We start from the raw sequence: 25,131 nt of genomic DNA, 5'->3' as shown, positions 1-25,131 counted from the left end.
AAGGCATGTCCATGAGGGAACTCCGGACATCCCCCGAAAACCCAGTGGACTGTAGCCAGGCATGACGACGCAGGGCCACTGTTGTGAAGATCGCTCTCTCTAAAGAGTCTGCGGTATCCAGGCCACAACGAATGGCGAACTTCGCGGCATCCTTTCCCTCCGCAACAGCCTGGGAAAGTACAGCCCGAACCTCTTCCGGGCACTGGGGCAGTGCCTGTCCCACTGTGTCCCACACAGCGTGAGAGTAGTGGCTCAAAAGGCATGCAGTGTTGACAGACCGCAGCCACAAGCTGGCAGAGGAAAATAACCTCTTGCCAAACTGCTCCTGCTTTTTTCATTCCTTATCGGGCGGGGCGGTAGGGAACGCACTTTGGGAAGTGGAAGCCTGAATGACCAGGCTCTCCGAAGTGGTGCCCATCAAAACATCCGTCAAGGCCTCTTTAAACGGGAGCAGAGGTTCCATAGTATTTGCTGCCGGCTGAAGCACTTCAGTTAAGAGGTTGGTCTTGTGAGTGACAGTAGGCAGATCAAGGTCAAGGGCCTCAGCTGCTCTATGGAGCATTATAGTATACGTGGCACCCTCCTCCATCATTGCGGGAGGAGACATAGGCTCGGAGGGGAGGTCAAGGCCGCCTGCGTCCAAGTCCTCCACCCACTCATTTTCAGACTCGCACTGCCGTGCAAGAGGGTCTTCTGACCCCTCCCAGTCACCCCCCTCCTCCACAGCCCGTGGTACAGGTGGCAGTGGCGGGGGAGGCACAAGGGAAAACAAGTGCTCCAACGGCGCCGATCCGGCTTAATGTCCCAGTTAGGGTCCCAAGCCAGAGCAAAACTCCCCAGGAATTCGGGCAAGGGCGGAGGTGGAAAGAACGGAACTCATGGCAGCGCCGGGAACGGAGCCGCAGGGGGAGCTGAGGCCAGAAACGCTGGCGGAGGACTCTGAGGCGCCGGGCCAAAGCCGGCGGTGGAGGACCTTGCAGCGCCAGCGGTGTTGACAACGGAGCCGGTGGCAAGCAAGGGCCCTCAAAAGAGACCGCGGGGCCCGAAGGCACGCCGTTGGGAGCCCTAGGCCTGAAAAGGCGGTCCATGGCAGCAAAAAACTCTTGCACCTAGGCCGGAGTCGCCAATGGATCTGGATAAGTTGGGTAAGCCGCAGGACTCCTGGGCTCCAACGGAGCCGCGGGTGATGAACCCCTGGCCCCTCGTCCGGAGACCGATGGGGGATGTCAGAGAGCGAACACGCTTCTTTGACGTTTTCGGGTGACGTATCTTACCCGCTTCCGAGGGTGAAGACTTAGACCCCGAGGTGTGATGGTGATGGTGATGGTGATGGCTCTGCGGTCGGTCCCTCGAGCAACCACTGGATCTCGAACGGCGTGGAGATGACTGCCTGGCTTCCAGCAGCTTTCGGGACTGCTCCTGCAAAGCCTTCAGCCAGGCAGTCGGAACATGACCAGGAGTCATGGTTGCGCTCCAGACAGTAGAGACAGATGCCATGGGGGTCGGCCACCGACATCGTACGGCGACAGGCCCCGCAGGATTTAAACCCAGGCATCCCTATGTGGCACCAGGAGTCAGGACTCAAAGGAAGTAGAGACAAAAGTCTCAAAAAAGTTAGTAAAAAAGTGACTAGGGTACGTGCTTTAACCGGATCTGCGCCTGCTGGCACGGAAAAAGAAAGAACTGACGTCAGCTCAGCGCTTAGGACGCCAGCGACGCACGGGGAGCCACAGAACGCCACCTACTGACGCGCAGGGGTACTGCTGACAAAAAACTTTCCGGATCCAGTCTGACGCCTGGGGATACGCCTGGGGACATTCTAAGGTAAGGAATCTATCACTAAGGTTTCCCTTTCAGATCCTACCTTACTAATGCCGTTTATGTGGCCTTGCATCCTACCTTCAGTATTCCATGGTCTTCAAATATCAGGGATATCCTGAAGCTGATTAATGATACAGATGTTAATTATTTAAAGTCCCCGGAGCAAATCATATGTTACTGTGAACTAAAAACTTTAATGACTGGAATTGGACATGATGAGAATTAGAGAAGATGAGAGCTAGGAAGGACCTGGAGAAAAATATGGTCAAACTTTATCTGTTTATTAAAGTGGGGGGATTCAATCATACCTAAATACAGTCACTAATACATTTCACAGATATCTTGCTGCACTTTCGTCAGGGGATTATTCATCACATTGTTGCATTTCCAAAAATGGGGCAATGGTTTAAAGATAAGCCACCCTGTCCATGTTATGGAAAGTCAATTCAAGCAACTATGCCCTTTTCTGCAAATGTTATACTAATCAAAGGAAATATTTTCTAAAACGGTTTTCATTTAGCAACCATAAAGCTGCCTTTTTTCCTTGTGTAAATGTGATGATGTTTTAATAAGCAATGCAGTGGCTTCTTATGTGACATCGGGAATTCGAATTAGGAAAAGTTTAAACATTTTAATACAGTCATTATTGGTGCTAATCGAACCTACTGTAATATTTTACTGTTAAATATTTTATTGGCAGCGTCACTATCCTAATATTTATTTTATTGATAATCTTTTATGGTTTATGATATTTGAACCAAATCAAGATTCATGATGATGATGAGAAAGGTGGGAACTAAATTCAGGTCCCACTGCAGGATCATAAATGGTGTTGATGAGAACATATGACAGCCCTTTCAAGAAACAAATCGCAACTAGTGTTAGGAAAAGAGATGGCTAATCAGGTAGGTGTAAAAAAAAAATTTGAAAGGGCAGAAAAATAATGTTTAACTGGTGCCACAGCATGGCCTGCCTGGGCTACAGAAAGACAAAACAAGAGTGTTAGCTAACTACTTCCGTAAAGTGTGAATGCTGCAGGAGGAACACCATACATCAATCTTCTACCAGCGTCCCGTATGAACGGTTTTGGTGGAGGTACACCTGGCTGCCAAAATGACACCAGCTATTATGGGAGCAGGGTCAAAAGTCATCAACTGTTGCTAATCAATCTCCCCGCATGTAGGTGTAGGATGTGCAGGCTGTGCAAGCTCAGGTGCCGGACCCTGCCCTGATGCTGCGACATTCTCTCCGGTAGCAAAAAGATCAAGCCAGGGTTCGCTCCATTAGTGGAATATGTCCTGTGCCACCTTGGAATCATTTGTGATCCGCTAAGCAATGTCAGCCGAGTTCATTCACTGTGGCGTTTATACTTCCTGTCAGGTGCTGTGCGATGGTGGCGCTGCCCTGGGGATTCAGCAACTACAAGAGAGGCTGAGCCTTCTGGCACACGACCCACAACCCCACTTTGCCTTGTTTGTTGCCGTGCCACATGACTGTCATGTTGTCAGTGAGAACTTGTACCTGTTCTCCCTTGATATTCAGCCAAAAAACACTCAGTTCCAAACAAATTGCCCAAATTTTCAGTAGGTTGATATGGAAGCGGGCGTTCGCAAAAAAACAGGGTCCTCTGATCTCCCCCTCTCCCAGATGGCCTCCCCAAACCAGCAACAATGCATCCATCACAAAATTCAGCTCTTGATGGAGAAGGGAGATTGCAATCTAGCAATCACCACTGCTGGTCTTTCATCGTCTCCTCCAGAACCTTGATGGAATCCGAAAGAATCCATCGGTGCTCAGCCCACAGACTTCGGATCTCCGTGCAGAGACCCCTTGAGCCACCTGGTGCGATTCAAAAGCAAGATGCAGGAGACAAGGAAGCATCAGAGCTGCACTCACTGAGACCCAGTTGAAATATAAGGATCAAGCCTGAATGTCCTGAAATCGTTAAGGTGGTGGGAATGCTCTAAAGAGCACCGTGTGTAGGATGGCTCAAATGACAGGCAGACTTTGTAAACGAGTCAGGAGTGAATTCAGCATGTTGATGGAAAAACCCAATGATGGCAACAAGTTGGTCGTTATCTAAAGGTGGTTTACAAGTGTTTGAGACATCTTTGACAAGGTGCATCTTCTGGGCATTGATAGTAAAGTCCAAGTCATACATGCTGGTCTAGTGCGCTAAAGATTTTCTGCGACCAGAGCAGGAGAGCCTGCCTTCACAAGACAGTCATCTAATTAAGGAGATATGTGGACTCTTCTCCTCCTTAGTGAAGCTACCACCAGCACATTGTTGAACATCTGAAGAGCAGGTAGACCAAATGATAGAACTGTGAACTTATAATGCTACACCCCCACATGGAGCCTTGGGTAGTGCCAGCACGCAGGGAGAATTGGCAGATGACAGCAAGCATAGAGGAAGTACAAGTACACCGGCGAATCCCCTTCAGAGGATGACAATATCTTGATCAAGATATCCTGCTAAATGAACAGATTTAAGATGTAGAGTTCTGTTTAATAATTAAAGAGGAAAATGCCATGGTGCTTTTCTCCAAGGTCATCACAGGGAGAAGTGTCTCAAGCGGCTACCTTTAGAACTTGGGAACCCAGCTTTGACTACTGGCTTCAGAGCTAGATCTAAATTGTGTGATTCTGGACAACACACGTAATCTTCCTGCGCCTAAATGTAGGTAAAAATGCATTTGTGTAATTCCCACCCTTGATGTGCATGATCTGGAATCACTTCCCAACCCCTTCATCTTATGTGCAGTTCTCTGTTGCTTCAGACCTAGGTTGACGCTATATAAATACCAATACAAACAAACCATAATATGACTACTTGGCCCCTTTGTTCAGCAGGGAAACCTAGACTGAGCCAAGTGTCGAGGAACACATCCTGGTGAAAGGAGGGTGATTTCAAAGGGAAGCCCATAATGATATCCATTGCTGATAAACTGGATGACTAGCCAATGATCAGTCAGATCATCCCTCATTTGGTGGATAAATGGGAGTGTCAGACTGCACTGAAGGCCGGTAGTGGTGGTGGTGGCGGGGTACGGGAGGAGAATCAAAGCTTGAGCAGCAGTACCAGCACAGGATGGCGTGGACAACAGATGGCGGTATTGATGGAGACGCCTCGATCCAACCCTACCCCGAAACAAATGGTACATCTGCTGTGGTATTTTTGGAGCACAGGCCCTCAGAATGGCTATTACTGTTGTGACTACTGTGCCAGGAAAAATCACAAAACTCACTACACTGGTGGTGTGAAACTGTTTTGCTGGGGAGGCTAAGCGTAGCAAGCCTATTTCTAAAGGACTGTTTCTGCAGAACTCCAAGGAGAAATCCACTTTTTCACCATAGACATTCACCATTCATTAGTTGCTTGGACATTCAATATCGAGCCAACATGTCAGTGGGCTCAAAGCCACCATTTCAGGATCTGATCTGAGGCATACAGGCCATCTTTACCATTGCTTTAACACTGCTACTTCATGTGGTCGGGAAGATTAATAACAGTAATTTTCACCAGATTCCAAAGGGCTTGAACATAGCGTCAGCCACACAAAGGTACTAAATTGACAGAGGTGAAGACTTTTCAGCCATTAAAGTTAAGCCTTTGAGACTCAGTCTGGCCTGGCCAGAGCACGAGGGTTCAGTTAAGGGAAAGGGGTTTGAACTACAATGCTCTCCAGAGAAGGGTACAACAGAAATGTTGGCCCTGGAGTAATGGTCTGTGTCGTCATACAATTAGCCCATGGACTCCTGAAAATGAGTTTTTCATAGACAGCCAAAACAAGCGCCAGGAGTGCTTTGTTGATAGGTAGCAGGAGCTCTGTTGCACATAAGAAACTTTTAAGATTTCAGTCAAACTGTTGGTCTTGGTAAGCAAGAAGAATTTGAAGGCCTCTGCCACTTTCCATGCAACAAAGGTAAATGAACTTTCACGGACAAGGCCACACCTGCTTTTTATTCTCTTGGTCAACTCTAGCACTGGTACTAAAAAACCCAACTTGTATCAAATGGAGTGGACGTCAGTTTCTAGAGCACTCCTATGAGACCTCTCAGACAAGACTAGACCTAGTCCATTGCCTCAACAGCAGTTACAGAGGGTTTCAGTCCTAACTCTGCATGCTAAGAGATCGATCTCAGTGAGACCCCCCACATCAATCTATGCCATTATGCCTCAACAGCAGTTACAGAGGGTTTCAGTCCTAACTCTGCATGCTAAGAGATCGATCTCAGTGAGACTCCCCACATCAATCTATGCCATTACCAATCTAGACGCATCTGAAATGGCATCCAATATGGGACAGAGCTCATCTTCCTAGTACACCTCTTCCTCAACACTGATAGGTAAATTAATTTGATGACCTAACTAGTATGAAAGTTACCAGTCGAGCCTTCGTTCAACTTTTTGCTCTTAGAAACCCTTCCGAAACAATAGCTGGAGAACAATTTAAAGGAATAACAGACTACCACCACTAGAAAGCACGCTTCCTCCTCTACAAAGAGTATATCCACACCCTCTAGAAGTGATTATCTTCATTCAATATTTAGTAGAGGCTCTGTACGATCTAGTGCCCCTTAGAAGCAAAGTAAGTAGGCCTAAACCTTCTACTTCCTGTTTTGCAAAGACTTATTTGAAGAAACAATTGGCCAGATGTACAAAGTATTTTTGCAGTTGCAGAAACAGCCTGTCTGCGACTGCAAAAATGCTTTTTCAGTTGTACAAAACCGAAGTTACAATTCAGTAACGTGTTACCGAATCACAATTTGAGTTTTGCGATTCGTGTTTGGAAAGGGCGTGTTTAGGACATCCCTTCTTAATACTGATTCGCAGTGTTATGTACAAATGTTTTATGACCAAAATGTGGTGGAAAAACATTCTCAATTTACCGCCAACTCAAAGTTGGAGGTAACACATTTGCGAATGGGAAGGTGTCCTCAGGAACTCCTTTCTCTTTGGGAATGGTTGGTTGAATGAATATTTTTTAAGAGCAGGCCCACTCGGTCTACTCTTAAGAAATGCAACTTGAGTTACATTTTTTTCATTTTAAACAAATACAGTTTTCCTTTAAGGAACACAGGCTGCATTAAAAAAAAAAATGCTTTATTTAAAAGCAATCACAGACATTGTGGTCTGCTGATCCCAGCAGGTCACCATCCCGGTGATGGCAGCAAATCCTAGAGGGTCTCAAATTACGACCTAGCACAAATATGCATGAGGTAGGTCGATTTGCGACCCACTAGAAATCGTTAATGAAGCTCAAAAGATTTTCATACATAAGGAATAGCGATTTTTTAATGGCAATTCGCAGAAAATCTCAATTAGGAAATTGCTCTTAATCTTTGTACATCTGGCCCAAAATCCTTACAAAAGTTGGTAAACAAATGTAAGCAACTGCTCTCTCCTTCTGACCAGTAAAATCCATGGTCAGCCAGAAGGCCACCTGAAACAGCTCTTTGACCAAGTCAAAGCAGACAAAAATCCTTCTCCGGACGTCATATTTGCAGATCCTGCAACCTACTTTATCTCCCAGGCTAGAAGGACTTTAATATCATGTGAAGCAGAAACAAAATGCACTAGGTTCCACCCTCTTTCGGAATATCATCTATTAAAAAACATAGTTAAAGTTAAGCCTTCAAGCCATTTCTTGAACCCAGTTCAATGGAATACCACTAAGGGTCTGACATTGCCTCAACTGTGGTATTGCTGGACAGTTCTCAGACTGTCTAGTAATTGCCTACTCTTTTCATCATTTTCTCAGCACTCGCAATTGAGTTTTGAAATGTACTGTGCTAGCTTCTTCACTTGCTTCTATCAACGGCATTCTTACCTGCTAACCAAAAACTGAGACTTCGTTATGCCCCATGTCATGTTGTATCTGCTGCTACTCTTTTCCTTGCAGCCTTGTTGTGTTTATGTTCTTTGCCCGGAGACCCACCTTCCCAAGTGCCTTGTGGCACTCAACATTTAAGTGCTGTGTGCACCCCCATTGAGTATAGGGGTACATATCCTCTAGTATAAATAGGGCGCTGGAATGCAGCCTTGTACATCTGCTACACTCTAAGCATGATAAACATGGATATTAAACTCCGCTGCTGTGGATATGAGAACCGTTGTTAACATTGGGAGGAGCAGATTTATTTTTTGCATGGAGAAAGAATGAATTAGAAAATCTTCATTATCGACTTAGAGTATCCCCATAATGAAAAGCTGACAACGTAATAAGAGGTTTCAAAACAAGAGGAATTCTCATTAGGGTATGGCTCTTAGGTTTCATCATCAGATTAACCTTAATATCTTTTCGATGCACTATCATGATCCTCCTGTTGGGGCAGGGAAGATCCCACCCATTTTAACTCCATCTCAGAGTGTCTCTTCTGGAGTGTGTGGTGGTGTTGGAGGGTCAATGATATTACTGCTCCAATATCTTGGGGCTGGAAATGTATTTACTCCTAAATAGCCTCTTTCAATGTGAGCCTCTTTTTACATAAAGGATCCACTGCTAGTTTGCTCCATAGTGGTGAATAGGAAATAATGTATCTTGTTCTGGATACACTATCTAACTGCATGTTCTTCACCTTAGAATACTACCCTGGCACCAGACTGGGTCTGGTAAACTTTCCATAGCAATGCTCCAGAGCACTGCTCGGCAGTTCCACGTTAACTCCGTATAGCCATGCAAGTGAGATAGGAGAGACACATATAGGCAGCACACTGCAAGCTGATGTCAGTTTCAGATTGTCTCTTTCAGCGCCCTCAGAGGCATAGCATGAACAATTGGAAGTACCACTTTACTAACTTGGGACCCCCTTAAATGATAGAGAGGTTACTCCACCGAATGGGAATGCTGGAAGGCAATGAGGAATCTGTGGCCAGATAAAGTATCCACCAAAAAGAGTTAACAAAGGCAAGTAGCCTGTTCTGACTGATACTTCTAACTGCAAATTCCTCAACTTAGGGTTGATATCAAAGCGGTCTCACCCCACCACCCCTCCCCCCTCACTTGCCCCTCCCAACCTCACCCCTGCCCCCCCCGAGGTGGAGGGTTTGTGGAGTGGATTCAGACCAAAAAGACTTAAGAGTGAGCGGCACAATGTATTTCCAGTCTTCCAATCAAGGTAGTAGTGTAATCAACAATGAAGCCCAAGATGCAGTCTGACAGATGACCAGTACAGGCACTCTGCAGGTCATCACAGTGGTGGCAGCCTTAGCCATGGTGGAATGGGCTCTCAGACCTTTAAGTGGTTGATTCTTGGCCAGTGAGTAGCAGATTTTCATGCAAAGGTTAATCAACCTCCTCAGGGTACTTTTCTACATAACCTTCCCTTTCTTCACTCTGAAGAACTCCAAAAAAGCGAACATCTGGCACTGTGTTCCTTGGTACAATCAACATTTTTTTTTTCAAGCTGATGAAGCCTCTCCTCCTTTTGAGGGATAAAGAGGGGCGAAGAACTTAGTTAGGAAGACTGCCCAACGTAGATAGGAGTCACAATTGTAGGCAAGAAGGTCACCTGAGTTCTCAGCACCAGTATGCCTGGAAAAAGGTGGTGTAGGCCGGATGCCAGTCAGTTGGGTTGAAGGAACTCTCCAACCCCAGCTCCAACACCAATGGCGTCCCACCCTCGCAAGACCTGTGCGACTCGCTGGCCACCTTCTTCCACCGCAAGATCGCAGACATCCAAAACAGCTTAAATGCCACGAATGCCCAGACAACCAATGAGACCTCCGCCCCCACGACCACCATCCGCACCAACCGCCTGCTCTCCTGGTCCCAACATTTTTTTTTTTTTTTTTATATTTTATTGAAGAAAAGAAAAAAAGCAAATCAGAGTCATCATCCAGCAAATTTAGGCATCAAATTATAGAGTCAGTAATCAATGAAACAAGTATATACAGAAAATCACTTCAAAGATCATGACATCGTCTCGATCCAGCTCTATCCATTGCCATTTCCACCGAGGGAGAGGCGCAAATCTCACCTCTATAAACATTCCAGTGTCCCCATTTTTTATTCCACTTCTTGGGATAACCTCTGACTTTAAATATAGATTTTTCTGCCAGCATGCATATGTCCATCTCCGCCACCCAACCCACCAGGAGAGGCCTCTGGAGGGCACCCCAGTGCATTGCCACTGCACGTTTCACCAGCAGGAAACCTAGGGCTACCCATTGAAGCTCCATCTCAGTGAGGTCTGTAGCACCCCATATTAAGAAGCGCTTCCTTGGGGGAAAGAGGAATAGGCTTCCCCAACGCATCAGACATTTTACGAACCGCCCTGTCCCAGAACCATTGAATAATTGGACATTCCCAGAGGACGTGGTAAAAGGTGCCGGGGCGGCCACAGCCGCGGAGACACATCTCATCAGGGCGTCTTCCCAGTTTAGCTAGAAGGGGGGCTGACATGTATGTTCTATGCAGAATTTTCAATTGGATCAATCTGAAGCGGTGATTTATCGCCGTTTCCCTAGGGGACATTAGTGCCGATCTCCAGTCCTCGTCGTCTAAGTCTCCCACCCTTCACTTGTCCCGCACGGTCTGGAAAGAGTCAGGCATATTATTGCATAGTTTACGATACGTGCACGACATTGCCTTCGTCTGGAGTGGCTCTGAAAGTATCCTCTAGGGGAGAGGCCTCTTGAAGGGAGGAGAGGTCTGGTACAGTGGTTGTGACAGCGTGCGCAATCTGGAGGTATCTGAAGGCCTCGGATTGGGCCAGGTCATATTTCTGTTGGAGTTCGGCAAAGGTCAACAATTTCCCCTTATGAATCAAGTCGCCTAGAGTGGAAATGCCAATCGTGTCCCATCTGTCAAAGCCCTTAAAGTGACAAAGGGAACCCAGCCTTTGGGACACCTAAAGCGGGGTGGCCCGAGTATATTTGTCAGACCAACCTAAGCTTTTAGTGGCTCGGTGCCAGATAGCCACAGTTTGTGTCATGGGTCCCACATATCGATTTCGGGGGAATTTGCCATATAAGGCGCCTAAGTAACCCTCCCGTCCCGTCTGACAGCGTTCTAGATGGAATGCTGGGTTGGCAGGTGACCCATGGATCCAGGAGTTGGTGGCTATGAGTTGGGAGGCCCTATAGTAGAGGCGAATGTTTGGCAGGGCAATAGCCCCATCATACCATCCCTGAGTTAGTTTATTCAGGGCTATACGAGGCGCCCTACCATCCCATAGGAGGAGTCTCATATCACCCTCCAAAACACGAAAAAAGGAATCAGAAATTGGGTAGGGACAATTTTGGAGGACATACAAAAAACGTGAGAGTGCTAGCATTTTGAAGAGAGCTGCTCTGCCGGGGAGGGACAAGGGCAGCGTACGCCAGTGAGAGACGACACTATGGAGCCTCTGGAGCGGACCCTTTAGATTATGTTCGTAAAAGAGTTTGGGATCAGGAGTTACAAAAATGCTCAAGTACTTGAAACCGTCGTTGGCCACAGTAATGGTGAACCCCCTCGGGAGTACGGGCGGAGGGCCGTGGAGACTAAACAGGGCCGACTTGGACCAGATAATTGAAAAACCAGAGTATTTCCCAAAATTTCCAAGGACATGGAACAAACTGTTAATGGAGGATCTGGGAGAGGAGACATATACCAGAATGTCATCCGCGAACAGGGAAATTTTATCAGTCGTGTCTTCATTCCATTCAGTCCTTTAATTGAAGCATCCGTACGGATCCAATGAACCAGAGGCTCCAATGTAAGCACAAATAAAAGGGGGGAGAGGGGACATCCCTGCCTGGTTCATCTATGCAGTTGGAATTGTCTGGATGTATGAGTGTTAACTCGCACCTGGCCTAACAAGTCGGTGTATAGCAGTCGGACCCACTGGATAAAAACCGGGCCAAAGCCAAAACGTTGCAGGACCTCAAAAAGGTAGGACCATTCTAACTTTCTTGAATAAACGAAGAGGAGTTTAACCTCCCTGGATAGACCAGAAGGGATTAGCTTCTGACAACCATAAAACATGACAACTTTGCTCTCCCTGAATAAGAGTGTATCTCTAGAGTCGTGTGAAAACAATAGACAGTTATTTCACTCAGTCAAATGTGCGTACTTCGTTTCACCACAATGCAGAGAAAAGAGAGACTGGCGTTTTCAATAAAAGGTGGTATTTATTGAGCAGTCTTCTTCCTCATACAAGAGAAATGAATTGCCACGATTGTAATACTCAAGGTAAAGTAAAGTGCGTACAGTAAAAGGAGGAGTATAAAATAATACTGTAAAAGCATTGATATGGTTTCTTAGCCATATGATACTTTAAAATAGATAAAATATATACATACATATATACATTGACTAATCTTACTCAACTGGTGCTTCTAAATACGCCTACCCCGGTGTACCTGACCTAAGACTAATACGTGGGAAGGAGTAAGTAAGTAGCAGTTTAAGTTAAGTTTGTTTTGCCAAGAATCTGACTCAAGAATTCTCTGTAAGGGTTTAGTCAGTTCCGTACCTGGGTAATAGAAAGCAGGAGGTCTTGTATCTCTTTCTCAGGACTCGATATCCCAGTAACCCGCGAAGGTATCTGGAAACACCGGAGCTGGATTTCTCGGCAGGAGAAAAGACAGCGTCTCTCTCAGTGCGTCAAAGAGGAGGGGCAGCGTCCGTGGGCTCTCGCATCAGCTGGGCTCTCGGGCAAGTAGATAGCTGCTCTGCTCCAGAATCACCACCGTGTGTTTGCTTAAGGCAACGTTGGTATATTTATACCTGAAAGGTGCCTGGGTTTGACATAAGACGTCAATAAAGATGTCACTAAGAACTGGTCGTTCTTACAGTGCTTTACAGGAGTTCTAGGACGAAATCAAAACAAAAGCAAGGGGGATTTCCCAGGTTGCTGGAGGTTTTGTTTTGTTTAGAGAACTCGGTGTGCTTACTAGGGGGCCGGAGAAGTAGCCCTGCTTAATGTGACAGCATGTGCTACGACTGAATTATGGATATGATTATTATGCCGTTGTATGGATAGTATTGATTATAACCGGACAAGGGCATAAAGTAGGAATATCGATTCAGGGTCCTAGATAAAACACTACAACACCATCACCCTTTTTATCTTACTACCAAGACCATTGACGTTCCACGTCATGAGGGTGAGTGTCCTAGTATGGGTGTGCGTCATTTTGTGTTGTATAGTGAAAGAAGTGAGGGAAGTATCTTAGCCAAAAATTATGACAGTCGGGAACCAGGGCCAAGGACAGATATCTGGAAAGGATAGGAAGGCAATGGAGGCTGGACTGCTGTGTCTACTATGCCTATTCGCAAGGAGGACTTTGCATTAACGACAAACAACAAAAACAACAAAAAGGCCCAAGAAAGATGGATAGAAATCCAAACAGGGACCCTTAAAACCCCCTTCCCACCCCGCCCAACCCCCCTCCCAGCCCCCCTGCCCGCGGACTTGAAACTATCCACTCCCCAACTCGGCAGAGTGCCTTTCGCCCTCCCAAACATCTATGGGGTGCGTGGAGAGCCAAGGGAGCCCTCGCTGTAGGAGAAAAGGATTGTCAAGCCTTGTGCATTTTTACAACAGAGTAAACAAGAACAACATTCGCATCTAGTAGAAAACAGTAAAATAAGCAGGATGTTCCATAGTATCAGGGCCAGCAAAAAGGATATGAGTAGATCGTGAGTGGGCATTAGCAAATAGACTCAGTCCGATCACGAGTAGGAAGTCTCAGTCTCATCAGGCTAGCCCCAGGCCTGCGGCTTGTATTGACCGCTGAGATAGAGCAAGCAGTCAAGAGGACACGCCTAGAGTGCGCCCAAAGAGGAGTCCAATTCGACTGAAGTCAACAATGACCACCATAACTGTCTCATAGCACCACAGTAAAACAGAACCTGAGCTGATCCCAGCATTGAGGCCAAAAAGGTTCAAGGTAGGAACACTCTAAGTGGAGTGGCCGGCCATGAGGTATAGGGCGTTTCTTTCGGGCTGACTCATGGAGTGAGTCTAGTCGATCGAACGCATCATTGGTCACCGGGTTCAGTTTCCGTGAATAAATCCTGGCTTTCTGGTAGTGTTTCTGGACCGGAGTGGTCTGCCGATCTTCTGCCGTGATTTTGGGTGGTAGAGGGCTGACGCCACCCCTCAAGCCAGTCCCACACCTCAGCAGGGGACTCGAAAAACCAAGTCCCGCCATCAGATTCAATGCGCAGTTTAGTAGGGAACAGCATGGAGTATTTAATGGATTGGGCTCGGAGTGCCTTCTTACCCTCAAGAAAACTGCACCGACGAGCCTGGACCTTCGTGTAGTCAGGGAAGATCGTGACCTGGGCATTGTCTATTCGTAGCAGTGGTCCCGCACGTGCTGTCTGAAGGATAACATCCCGGTCGCGAAAGTTAAATACACGGGCAATGATAGGACGGGGGGGAAGGGGGCCGGCTTCGGCTTGCCCCCGGGGACCCTGTGCGCCCGTTCAATTGAGAAATAGTTGGAGAGCTGCTTCGGTTGGAGATGTTGCAGTATTAATTTCTCCACAAATAGATCCATAGCCGGCTCCTCCAAATGCTCCGGGACTCCTAGGATGTGGAGATTGTTGCGTCTCGCGCGCCCTTCATAGTCGTCAAGGAGCGCCCACATTTGCATCTGTTTTTGGAGTTGGATCACTTGTTGCTGGAGGGTGGAGGTATCATCACTAAGCGTCGTGGTCTTGAGTTCTATGTCTTTCACTTTAGTGTCCATTTTACGAAGGTCTGCACGTAGGAGTGTCACTTCAATGTTCACGGAGTCGATACGGGTCTCCAACGAGGAACGGACCCCCGCGATAGCCTCCATCACGTCCTCCAGAGTGGGGGGCTTCGCTGCATGAGGAGGGGTGGTCGCATTTCTGGATACGGAATCGGGGCCAGCATTTTTAGACTCTCCTTTAGAGCCCCACAATAGTTTGTTGATCTGTCGCTGGTTGGAGGGTCTATTTCCTTTACTGGAGGCCATCACGGAGTCCGGTTCGCGGGAAACGTCCCAATGGCGGAGGGCGAAGAACATGAAATTGAGATGGGGCCTTCGGTGGCCTCGGGATGCGGGTATTTCCAGCCCAGCTGGGATAATACCTCCAGAAAGTCTAGGGGCCCCGTGGGACCGGGAGAGGCGAAGCTAAGCACCAGAATCGTGAGGAGGGGGATAACAGGAGCTCTACTTACGGTTTATGGCGTCCGGGTCACACTCTGCAGCTCTCAGCACTACCAGGAAAGATTCGACCTGTCCGACCAGGAGGAGTGAGGGGGGGGCCACTAGGGGCCAACTCTCTGGTTAGGCGCCCAGGAACTACAGAGGGGGCGGTCCAGCCGAAGTGTCGGTCGATAGGAAGGTAAGACGGGCCCCTGATGTAGTCCAAGGCTCGGCCCAAAGCAGCAGTCAGTCAGCGCTGGGGTAAAACGATCAGTCGGCACCTCAGATTCAGGGAGGGCAGTAAACCCCACTGTGGGAGCCCCCTTAGCCCCAACAGACACCAGATGCTGGAGCGGGCGCAGATATTACACAGCCAGGCTTTGTAGGAGGAATGTTAAGTGCCGCCCTCCGCAGTCCTCATTCAGGGCCCAACTTCCCTCGGGTCAATGTTCGCAGAGTGGTCTCTGATAGTCTTGCTAATTTCCCCTGTGGCAGGAGCAGCACGCCCAGGCGGTGGGAGGCAGTGTAGGCAGGCGGCACACCAGGTCAGTAGGCCGCAACCCTTCCAGGCAGGATCCGGTGTCCCGAGCAGCCGGTAGGCGGTCCCCGGCAACAGGCCCAAAGCAGGGGACTCGCGTAGAAGCTGCCACTGGCGTCAGGGAGGGCCCGGACTTGGTCAGTTATCGAGCCCCCAGTGGGGCAAGCCAGGTGGAAAACAGGCCGGGATGGCAGGCAATCGTCCCCTCAAGCCTCGACTGGGACGAACAGGTGAATCGGTGGCCGCTAAACTCCTGTAGCGGCTCCGGAGTTCGCCACAAATCCGCTCTTGGTCGCGGCTGCCATCTTGGGCCGAATGGGAGTCGGACTCCGGAGGCCAGTCCCGGTGTTCCGAGCCCGGAGGTCGGCGGTGACAGGATGAGGGAGCCCAAGTGCTCAGCAGAACAATGTCACCACGACCAGAGCAAAAATAAGTACACAGGCACAGGATCTATGTGCAAAGCAGCAGCGAGGGCCGAGGAGCCGCTCTACAGCGCGGCCATTCCACTCGGAAGCAAGCCACGCCCCGTCTCCTGGACTAACATTAACGAAGACGACACCATCAAGATCATGAACACTTTCCACTCCGTATCTCCGTCAGACCCATGCCCACACCACATCTTCAACAAAGCCAGCACAGCCATCGCACACCATGTCCGGAAAGTCATCAACACCTCCTTCGAGACCGCAACCTTCCCGTAGAGCTGAAAGCATGCCGAGATTAACGCCTTACTCAAGAAACCCAAGGCGGACTTCAAGAACTTCTGGCCCATCTCCCTGCTCCCGTTCCCGGCAAAGGTCATCGAGAAGACAGTCAACGAACAACTGACCCGCTACCTCGAGGAGAACAACATCCTGGACCCTTCCCAGTCCGGGTTCCGCAGCGAGACTGCCCTCATCGCCGCCACCAATGACATCGAATCGCTGCTGGACAATGGAGAAACAGCGGCCCTCATCCTCCTGGACCCGTCAGCCGCCTTCAACACGGTCTGCCACCACACACTACGAACACGCCTCCACAACGACGGGATCCTAGAGAAGGCCCTGGACTGGACCACCTCCTTCCTCTCCGGCAGAACACAGAGCGGCCGCCTTCCCCCCTTCCACTCCAAAGCCACCGAGATCATCTGCGGCATACCCCAGGGCTCATCCCTCAGCCCAGCTCTGTTTAACATCTACATGGCACCGCTCGCCCATGTCGCCCGTCGGCACGACCTCAACATCATCTCCTACGCAGATGACACCCAGCTGATCCTCTCCCTCATCAAGGACCCCACACCGCCAAAACAAACCTTCACGAAGGAATGAAGGCTGTCGCTGAATGTATGCGGAACAGCCGACTGAAGCTGAACTCGGACAAGACGGAGGACCTCATCCTCGGATCCACCCCTTCGGCCTGGGACGACTCCTTCTGGCCGACCGCACTGGGAACCACCCAAACACCCACCGACCACGCACGCAACCTAGGGGTCATACTCGGCTCCACCCTCTCCATGACTAAACAGGTCAACGCCGTCTCCTCCTCCTACTTGCATGATCTACAAGTGGATCCCCACTGAAAGGAGAAGAACGGTCACCCAGGCCCTGTTCAGCAGCAGGTTGGACTACGGAAACACCCTCTACGCAGGAGCCTTGGCCAAACTCCTGAGACGGCTCCAATGCCTGATCCTCGACATCCCTCGCCGCAGCCACAACATACCCCACCTGATAGACCTGCACTGGCTCCTGGTCAACAAGAGGATAACCTTCAAGCTCCTCACCCACGCACATAAGGCACTCCAAAACACAGGACCAATGTACCTCAACAGACGACTCCGCTTTTACACCCCCACCCGCCAGCTCCGTTCCGCCCTCGCCACAGTGCCCTTCTTCCGAAGAGCGACCTCCGGCGGCAGATCGTTCTCCGACCTTGCTGCCAAGACCTGGAACACCCTCCTCATCCACCTACAGCAGACCCAAGACCTGCTGACCTTCAGAAAACTCCTCAAGACCTGGCTTTTTGAGCAGTAGCAGCATTCCCCACCCAAGGGCCTTGAGACCCTCGCGGGTGAGTAGTGCGCTTTACAAATGATATGATTGATTGATTGATGCCCCAACAGTGTCTAAAACTCACTTATGCGATGAGCTGAAGTAATTGCAATGAGGAAGTTCGTTTTCAAAGTCAAAAGAGGAAGCGAGCAGCCATGCATTGGCTCAATGGGCGTGCACATGAGAAACATTAAGATCTATTTAAGGTCTCACTGTGGCATCACAAATGGTATAGGAAATAACATGTGTTAAGCCTTTTAATAACCTCATCACAACAGGTAATTAAAACAAACACAGTTGATCCGGCAAACATTAAAAGGCCAAAAGGGATGGCAAATAACCTTTAATAGTGCCAGGCAAAGGTCTTGGTGGGCCAAAAAAAAAAAAAAAAGAAGTGAGTCCGATAGCTTGAATTCAAATGTTTAATTTTGAGAATACCAGACAAAAACACAAACTTGTACCATTGACCAGCAAAATGGAGTTTATGGAAAAGTGTCTGGTGGCAAGTAAGACATTCAACACTTCCCGCTGCATCTCAACTGCCGCTGCTCAATGGAGGTGTAGATTTCCTAGATTTTGGTGGAGGACCCTGCCCTGTTGCTGCAACATGTCCTCCCAAAATAACAGGGTCAGATTACAGGTACCCATGACCAGAAGCTAGGGGTATCACAGTTTCCTGGCCCAATCCTGAGCCACTAGATTGACTTGGACCTGGTCATTCTGAACCTTTTTCAGAGCCTGGGGCATGAGATACAGTGGCAAGAAGGCATACAGGAGTCCAGAGTTTAATTCTAATCGGAACACATTTCGTAGGGAAATATCTTGTAGAAAGTAAAATGTGGAAAACGAATGACATTATGCATTCTTGATGGTGGCAAAAATATCTAGTAAGGCTAGATGCCTGCTGCCTGAAGATGCCCTGTGCCAGCTCAAAAAGTAGTCACTATTTGTGGTTCACCAGATGCCATCTGCTATACTTGTCCACTCTGGCACTCAAAGATCCTGCCAGATGGTTTGCAATAATGAAGATGTCCTGATGCGGCAAACCAGTCTAAAGACACAGACCCTCCTGGTACAGGGCCAGGATCCCATTGTGTCCAAGTGAATGGCTCTTTACCCCATCAATTTGATATGGAGTCGGGCTTCCACCAGAGTTCCTCCTATCTCCACCTGCCCCAGTTGACCTCCCCAACCCAAGAATGACCTGCCAGTCTCCACCTTCAGCTCTGGTCGATGATGGGAGAGGGTCCTTCTGCTGGTCCAACTGTTGAGTAGCCCACTGCAGATCATTAGGAGTCTCCTTCCAGATCTGAATGGTATCTGAAAGCTTTACTTGGTGCAGGTACTACTAGAACTCCAAGTTCCATTGCACAGCCCACAAACGCCACTTCTTCTAGTCAACAAGGAGGATGCAGGAAAACAAAAGGCCAAGAAACCACAGAGCTGCTCTCACTGAGATCCTGGTCAAAGGCTGAAATATAGGTATGGTGAACAACAATGGGGTTTGCCCTAATCCTCCTGCCACATCTTGGCCATCAACATCTAACTAAAGAAAAGGAGAGATGAAGTGGAGGAATAGATACCGCACAACTCTCAGTAGGTAGAACATGAATTAGTTCCTACTATCAGGTACATAGTCCCTTAATATTTATTTGTGCTAATTTCTCTAGTCACATACCACCTCCAAATCCAGTTAGAGCAACTTTTATTCTTTAACCTTATTGGTGCGTCGGACGTCCGGGAGCCTTGCGACACAACAGTGCGCATGTGCGTCAGACGGCTCCTGGCCGTCCACGCACATGGCACAGTAAATCCCTCTAGAGGGATTCCCTGTTTGTCAAAACACCCTCAGGAGCTGGGAAAGAGCTTTCCTAGCTCCAGACTGTTTTGTTTATTTCTCCGAAATGACCGTCAGCGCACACGTCACACAAGTGAGGTATCATTTTACTCGGGAGACTGAGGGGAAAGTTGTGGGGTAAGACATTGGTGCTGGCACGGTGATTTCACACACAAATATGTGGAAATGTGTTTTTTCCAGCTAAATTTGAGGTTTGCAGGGAATTCCGGGTCGTTTTGTCATAGGTAATTTTGATGTCTCCTCAATACGTTTTGGGCTCTTGCCTGTTGCTGGTACTTGGCCCAATCATACGAGTTAGGTACCATTTTTATCGGGAGACCTGGGGGAACGCTGGGTGGCAGGAAATTTGTCAGTCCAGTGATCCCACAACTTTCCAAACACAGAAATTTGAGAAAGAGTTAATTTCTTCATCTAAATTTGAGTTTTGCAAGGGATTCTGGGTATGAAAACGTTGGGGGGTCCACGCAAGCTATACCTACCTGGACTCCCCTGGGTGTCTAGTTTTCAGAAACGTGTGGGTTTGTTGGGTATCCATTGATGGTCGCCGAGCCCGGGGCCAAAAACCCAGGTGATCCCCCCATGCAAAACCAGGTTGTTTTGTGATGTCTCCACAATACGTTTTGGGCCGTTTCTTGTCATGGGCACTTGGCCCAGCCACACGAGTGAGGTACCATTTTTATCGAGAGACTTTCGGGAATGCAGGGTGGGTGGAATTTTGCAGATCCACGGAGATTCCAGAACTTTACATCAAAGAAATGTGAGGAAAATGTTTTTTTTTTTTTTTTTTTACAAAGTTTGAGGTTTGCAAGGGATTCTAGGTAACAGAACCTTGTGAGAGCCAGACAAGTCACCCCATTCTGGATTCCCCTGGGTGTCTAGTTTAAAAAAAAGTGTATAGGTTTGCTAGTTTTCCCTAGGTGCCGGCAGAGCTAGGGTTCAAATCTACAGCCAGCAACTTCGAAAAAAGGGGTCCGTTTTCCCTGTAAAAATGTGGTGTGTAGAGGTTGCGTTATTTTTTTTTCCAAACTGTTTTTATTTTATTTGAAATAACAAGAATACAAAAGATAACAAAACAATAGTCAGCAGGCATATCTCCCTTTTCTTTGGAACAGGTAGTGGTTACAGTTGGTAGGAATATAGAGTATATCACATTACATTTCTTTCGGTCTCTCATACTGTGCTCTTCTTCCTATTGGCCCTTACACACCTCCCTTCAGAGATACGTGGTCAGGGACCCTGGGGTCTGCACCCACACAATCCAGTAAAATCAGTTGCATAATGTCCGTGTCTCTATCATCTATCTCTAGCCAATAGTATCTCAGGCAAGGTTGCCAAATCTTCCGAAATTTCTTGGGACATCCTCTTGCAGGATATACTGTCTTTTCTGCCCCCCTTGTTCTCCATGTTGCCTTTTGTGCCGTTTCCTGTTGCGGGCACTAGGCCTACCCACACAAGTGTGGTACCATTTTTATCAGAAGACTTATGGTAACACACAATTGTAAAGCAACTGTTATTACCTACTGACTTTCCATGCATTTCTGCCTTCCAAATGAAAGACAATGTGTAAAAAAGAAGTCAATTTAAAAATTTCCTATAATTCACAGCCTTCGTCCAGCCTCCTGGTCTAAGCCTGCAACCACCCTCCAAAGCAGGCGATCTCCATTGAGAACCACTGGGTGCCCAACGCTGATTTGCACCCTGCACTTGGCCACCCTAATGCTGCTGGTGGTGTAACTTTGGTGCTGCTTTGTGCCCCCGTGCTCACTTCAACCCTGGGGCATTTGCCCCAAGACCGCGGCGCGGGTACCTACCTGCAAAACGTGCCTCTTCAAGATACACTCCCCCCACCTCCACAGGTTCCATTGGATAACTTTGGACCCAGTGCACCCGGTCACTCCTGTGTTGCTGATGGTGCACTACCCACCTGGTTTTGAACCTTGCCTTGTGTTGTCCTAAAGCCCCAAAGCCTGGGAAAGTAAGTCTAGTACTTACCTGGAAATTGTATTACTTTGTTTTCCTCCATAGGACTGCTCTGTAAGTCCCATCTATTGCATTGAACTGTCTCACATTATCACTGCAAAATCGTACAACTGTATCTGTTTGATACTTGCAGAAAGCATTCTTAACCTTCAGCCGTTTTATTGCGTGGGTGGAGTTCGGACGGCCCCGGGCCATCCTCCGCACACGCCCACTTTGACGTGCACACAAGGGGTCAATACTGTAAAGTATACAACTGCATTTGTAAAACATTACTGCATTATTAGAAAAGAATTGCTATATGTATAATACGACTTACTTGCACTAATTGGTTCTAGTAATAAAATAACTAAGTAACAACTTGTGTATGTGTGTGTGATATCATTTCGTGCCTGAGTGTGTACAATAAATGCTTAACACTACCCTCTGATAAGCCTAATTGCTCAGCCTAGCTACCACTAACTTGAGAGTGGGGTATTATCTATTTTATCTTCTGCTATACTTTTGGGGACTCATTGGACTGTGCACAATATACCTCTTTTTGGTATAATATATACAGAGCAAGCGTCCTACACATGGTGTTTGGGATTGAACGTGGCCATGCCTATTGCATCTCTGAAAGAAAAATGCTGCACTGCTCATTGATCAGAAGTATTCTATAGATGCATCCTTTCTGGCTGCTGTTTGTAATTGCTCCTTTTACAGCTGGAATCACAATTACTATGTGTGAGTCCTCAAGATAAGATTTTGTGGAAGGAGTCTGTGTGCTCGTGTAGCTGCGAGCAACAAAAGGATATGTTTACTATTTCTTACATTCTCTAATATATTCATTAGAGAATATTGAGGAAAAAAAACTATTTATCAATGTTGTTTCAGCATCTCGCATGACATGGTGTCATTTTTTTCTCTACTTCGGACACATCGGAATTAGAGGGGGTAGTCGTTTGGGGTCTCCCTAATTCCAGACCCCCTTGACTTCATACGGTTGACGGATGTTTTTTACAGCTCTTTGTTTTCATTTGAAGCAGAAACACTGGAACAGAAGGAAGGGTTCATGGGTGCGGCTCTCCCTAAATAAAGTCACCTCTTATATAATTTGTATTTATTGTAATTGAATATAACATAATACACACACCAGTTATCCAATGGGACTCTAGCAACCGAACTTTTGCAGTGTTATCGCCATTAACACTGTTACATATTAGAAGAGGAGATACAACTTTAATTTTTTCAGCACTTTATTCGATTGAGATCAGTTCAAACCATCTTTTGCACTGTCATTTTAATACAAATCTTGGACCTTATCTCCTTTGGCCTTTTAACCATAGCTACAATTTCTTGTAATATTTTATACAGAACTCAGGCTGTTTCAAACTAAGTACTTTGGCTTCACCCAAAATCTATTTCCACAAGCTAGTATACGGCAAAACAGCTAATAAATGTCCATATATGCGCCAACTGGACACAAAATCCCCAACAGCAGCTTAATAAAATGTTCACTGTTAGACTGACACCAACAAATAATTTCAAACTTTTTTTATTAACATAATGTTAATATGCAAGTAACCTTTGCTGCCACCTAAGCACCATGTGTTTTACCTGTGCATGCTAAAGGGAGTGGCTATCCCAGGGTTAGAGTGCTAGATAAAAGCTTTACATTCCATACAACCTCGATTAGAGTACAGCTTAGTGCCAGGAAATAGAAACAAATGTTAAGCGGTGTATAAGCAACAATATCTATTATTTCAATATTCTGTCATTACCTCAAGTTTTTGTGCTCGGTCCTTGCTTAATGGTTCCAACAGAAAGTTCAGGTTGTTGTCATCTGCAAGGGATCGAAGATCGAAATAGTATTTGGCGTAAACACTGGCAGGTACATTGATATTAAATTGCAGCAGCTCCAAAAAGTGTCTTTCCATCTCATTCCTAGAGTATTCAAGAGAAAAGCAGAACCACATGTATTTATCTTTATTTGCACGGTGCTGAGCAATGTGCCTTACTGCAGCTTTAATACGAAACTTGCACACTCAATTTTGCACAAATATCTACATCAGCGATAAAATTAAGTCCTGTATACGAGCGTCCAATGTGAATAGTGTGCGTCATTCAATGCCTTGGTGCAAGTAATAGACAAGATTTTTATCGGGGTGGGGGAGGGGGGGTGTTAGAAAAAGTCAGAATTCGATGCAGAGTCTGTGCTACTTCTCTCCAGCTTCCTCCCTTTACAGTGACCTTCGTAAGCACACAATTACCTGCCTTGGGGCTTGTGAGGTATGTAAAGAATGTGAATATGGCGCACAAAGTCAATAGTGTGCATGGTCGCTCATGGTTAATTTTCAGCTAGTGCTTGAAATGGAAAAATAGAAGTGCAGGTACTCTGTGCCAGAGTACCTGCTTGTCTCTGATTAGTGCCATTACTCTCCAATTAAATGTATGGCATTTCTCTTGAGAAGTGACGGTACTCTCCTCCTCAAAATAAAAAAATGCCGGTACTCCGTACCGGACAGTACCGGCCCATTTAAAGCACTGATATCAGCCTAGCTTTATTTAACATTGTTTGTATTTTATGTGAAGACATGTTGGACAATAAAAAGGACACAAAATGTAAAAGTATACTCTTCTTTTCATGCATGGAATATAAAGGAAAGGAAAATGTGACTGAATTGATGACATGGATTTCCCCCCTATGAGTTAGGTTGGAAATGCCATTTCTTCAATTAACTGTAGCTGGTTACCTTTGGTGCACACACTATTCTCAATAAGGAAGCGGTACTACAGGGAAACGTTTTGGGAAGACACCGGACAATCTTAAAATTTTTGGGAAGTGGTAGAAGTGAGGAATCTAAGTCATGTTTAAAATTGGCAACTGGATATATAAACAATATTTGATGCTGATGTTAATCATGATCAATATATTCAAGCATGTTACACTTTTTTTGGGGGGGGGGGGGGGGGGGGGGGGGGGGGGGGGAGTTTTATATAGCGCGAACTAGACCCGAACCGAATCAGGTATCAGAGCGCTTTACATAGCACAAATTACGTTTTTTTACATGAGGACACACTTTCATTTTTTTTAGGCACGGGGAGATTAAGTGGTTTGCCCAGAATCACAGGAGGTTTTGGCGTCGTTACCGAGACTCAAACCCAGATCCGAGGTCCGAGCGCCTTAGCCGTTAGGCCAGCTCCTCTCCCCTAAAAGAAACACTTGAAAAGGAAAGCTTTTTGGACACAGATTGCTTTTCATAATACAAATACTGACATGCGAACCAGAAGGCTGATCTATCTATAATGAATATTTTTTCATCTCCGTTTGATTCTCTCTCCCTCTCATATATATCCAAAGTTTCTCACTCTCCAACTTCCATCCGGCGAATGGAGAGACACGGACCACATGGATGGTATGGCTTAGGTCTTATTTATTCCTTTAAAAAATGACGCGTTTCGGACACCACGTGTCTTTGCATATGCATATATATATATATATATATATATATATATATATATATATATATATATATATATAGTCAGGGAACTAGACAAATAATGGCATTAAAGATGCACAAACAAAAGTTTGAAATCCATAAAGGCGTACGTCAGGGGTGTTTTGTAGCTCTCACTTTGACACCTGCAATAAGACTGTAACATGTAGATCATACAACCTTTATCATGTGTACAGAGATTGCACTTCATAAATTGCTCATAATGTTGGAATGTAAAGAATCTTAAAGTGAATGACTCAGAAATGTAAAATTGTTTATTACTGGCAAACCAAGCAGGATAAATCCGAGGTGGT

The 25,131-nt window shown here is 46.9% G+C and overlaps 1 protein-coding gene across 1 annotated transcript in view; it reads right to left on the bottom strand.

The window, feature by feature from the left end:
• The window catches only part of CCNYL1 (cyclin Y like 1), a 367,648-nt gene that overhangs the window by 15,322 nt on the left and 327,195 nt on the right, over positions 1-25,131 (bottom strand). Inside the window, exon 9 of the mRNA XM_078680323.1 lies at positions 23,102-23,264. Coding sequence (XP_078536449.1) covers positions 23,102-23,264 — 163 coding nt within the window. The remainder of the gene's footprint in view (positions 1-23,101; positions 23,265-25,131) is intronic.

Source organism: Lissotriton helveticus, chromosome 3_1 (assembly GCF_964261635.1).
Source record: "Lissotriton helveticus chromosome 3_1, aLisHel1.1, whole genome shotgun sequence".
Lineage (NCBI taxonomy): Eukaryota > Metazoa > Chordata > Amphibia > Caudata > Salamandridae > Lissotriton > Lissotriton helveticus.
Note: the sequence above shows the minus strand (reverse complement) of the source record. Positions and strands in the feature narration are given on the sequence as shown.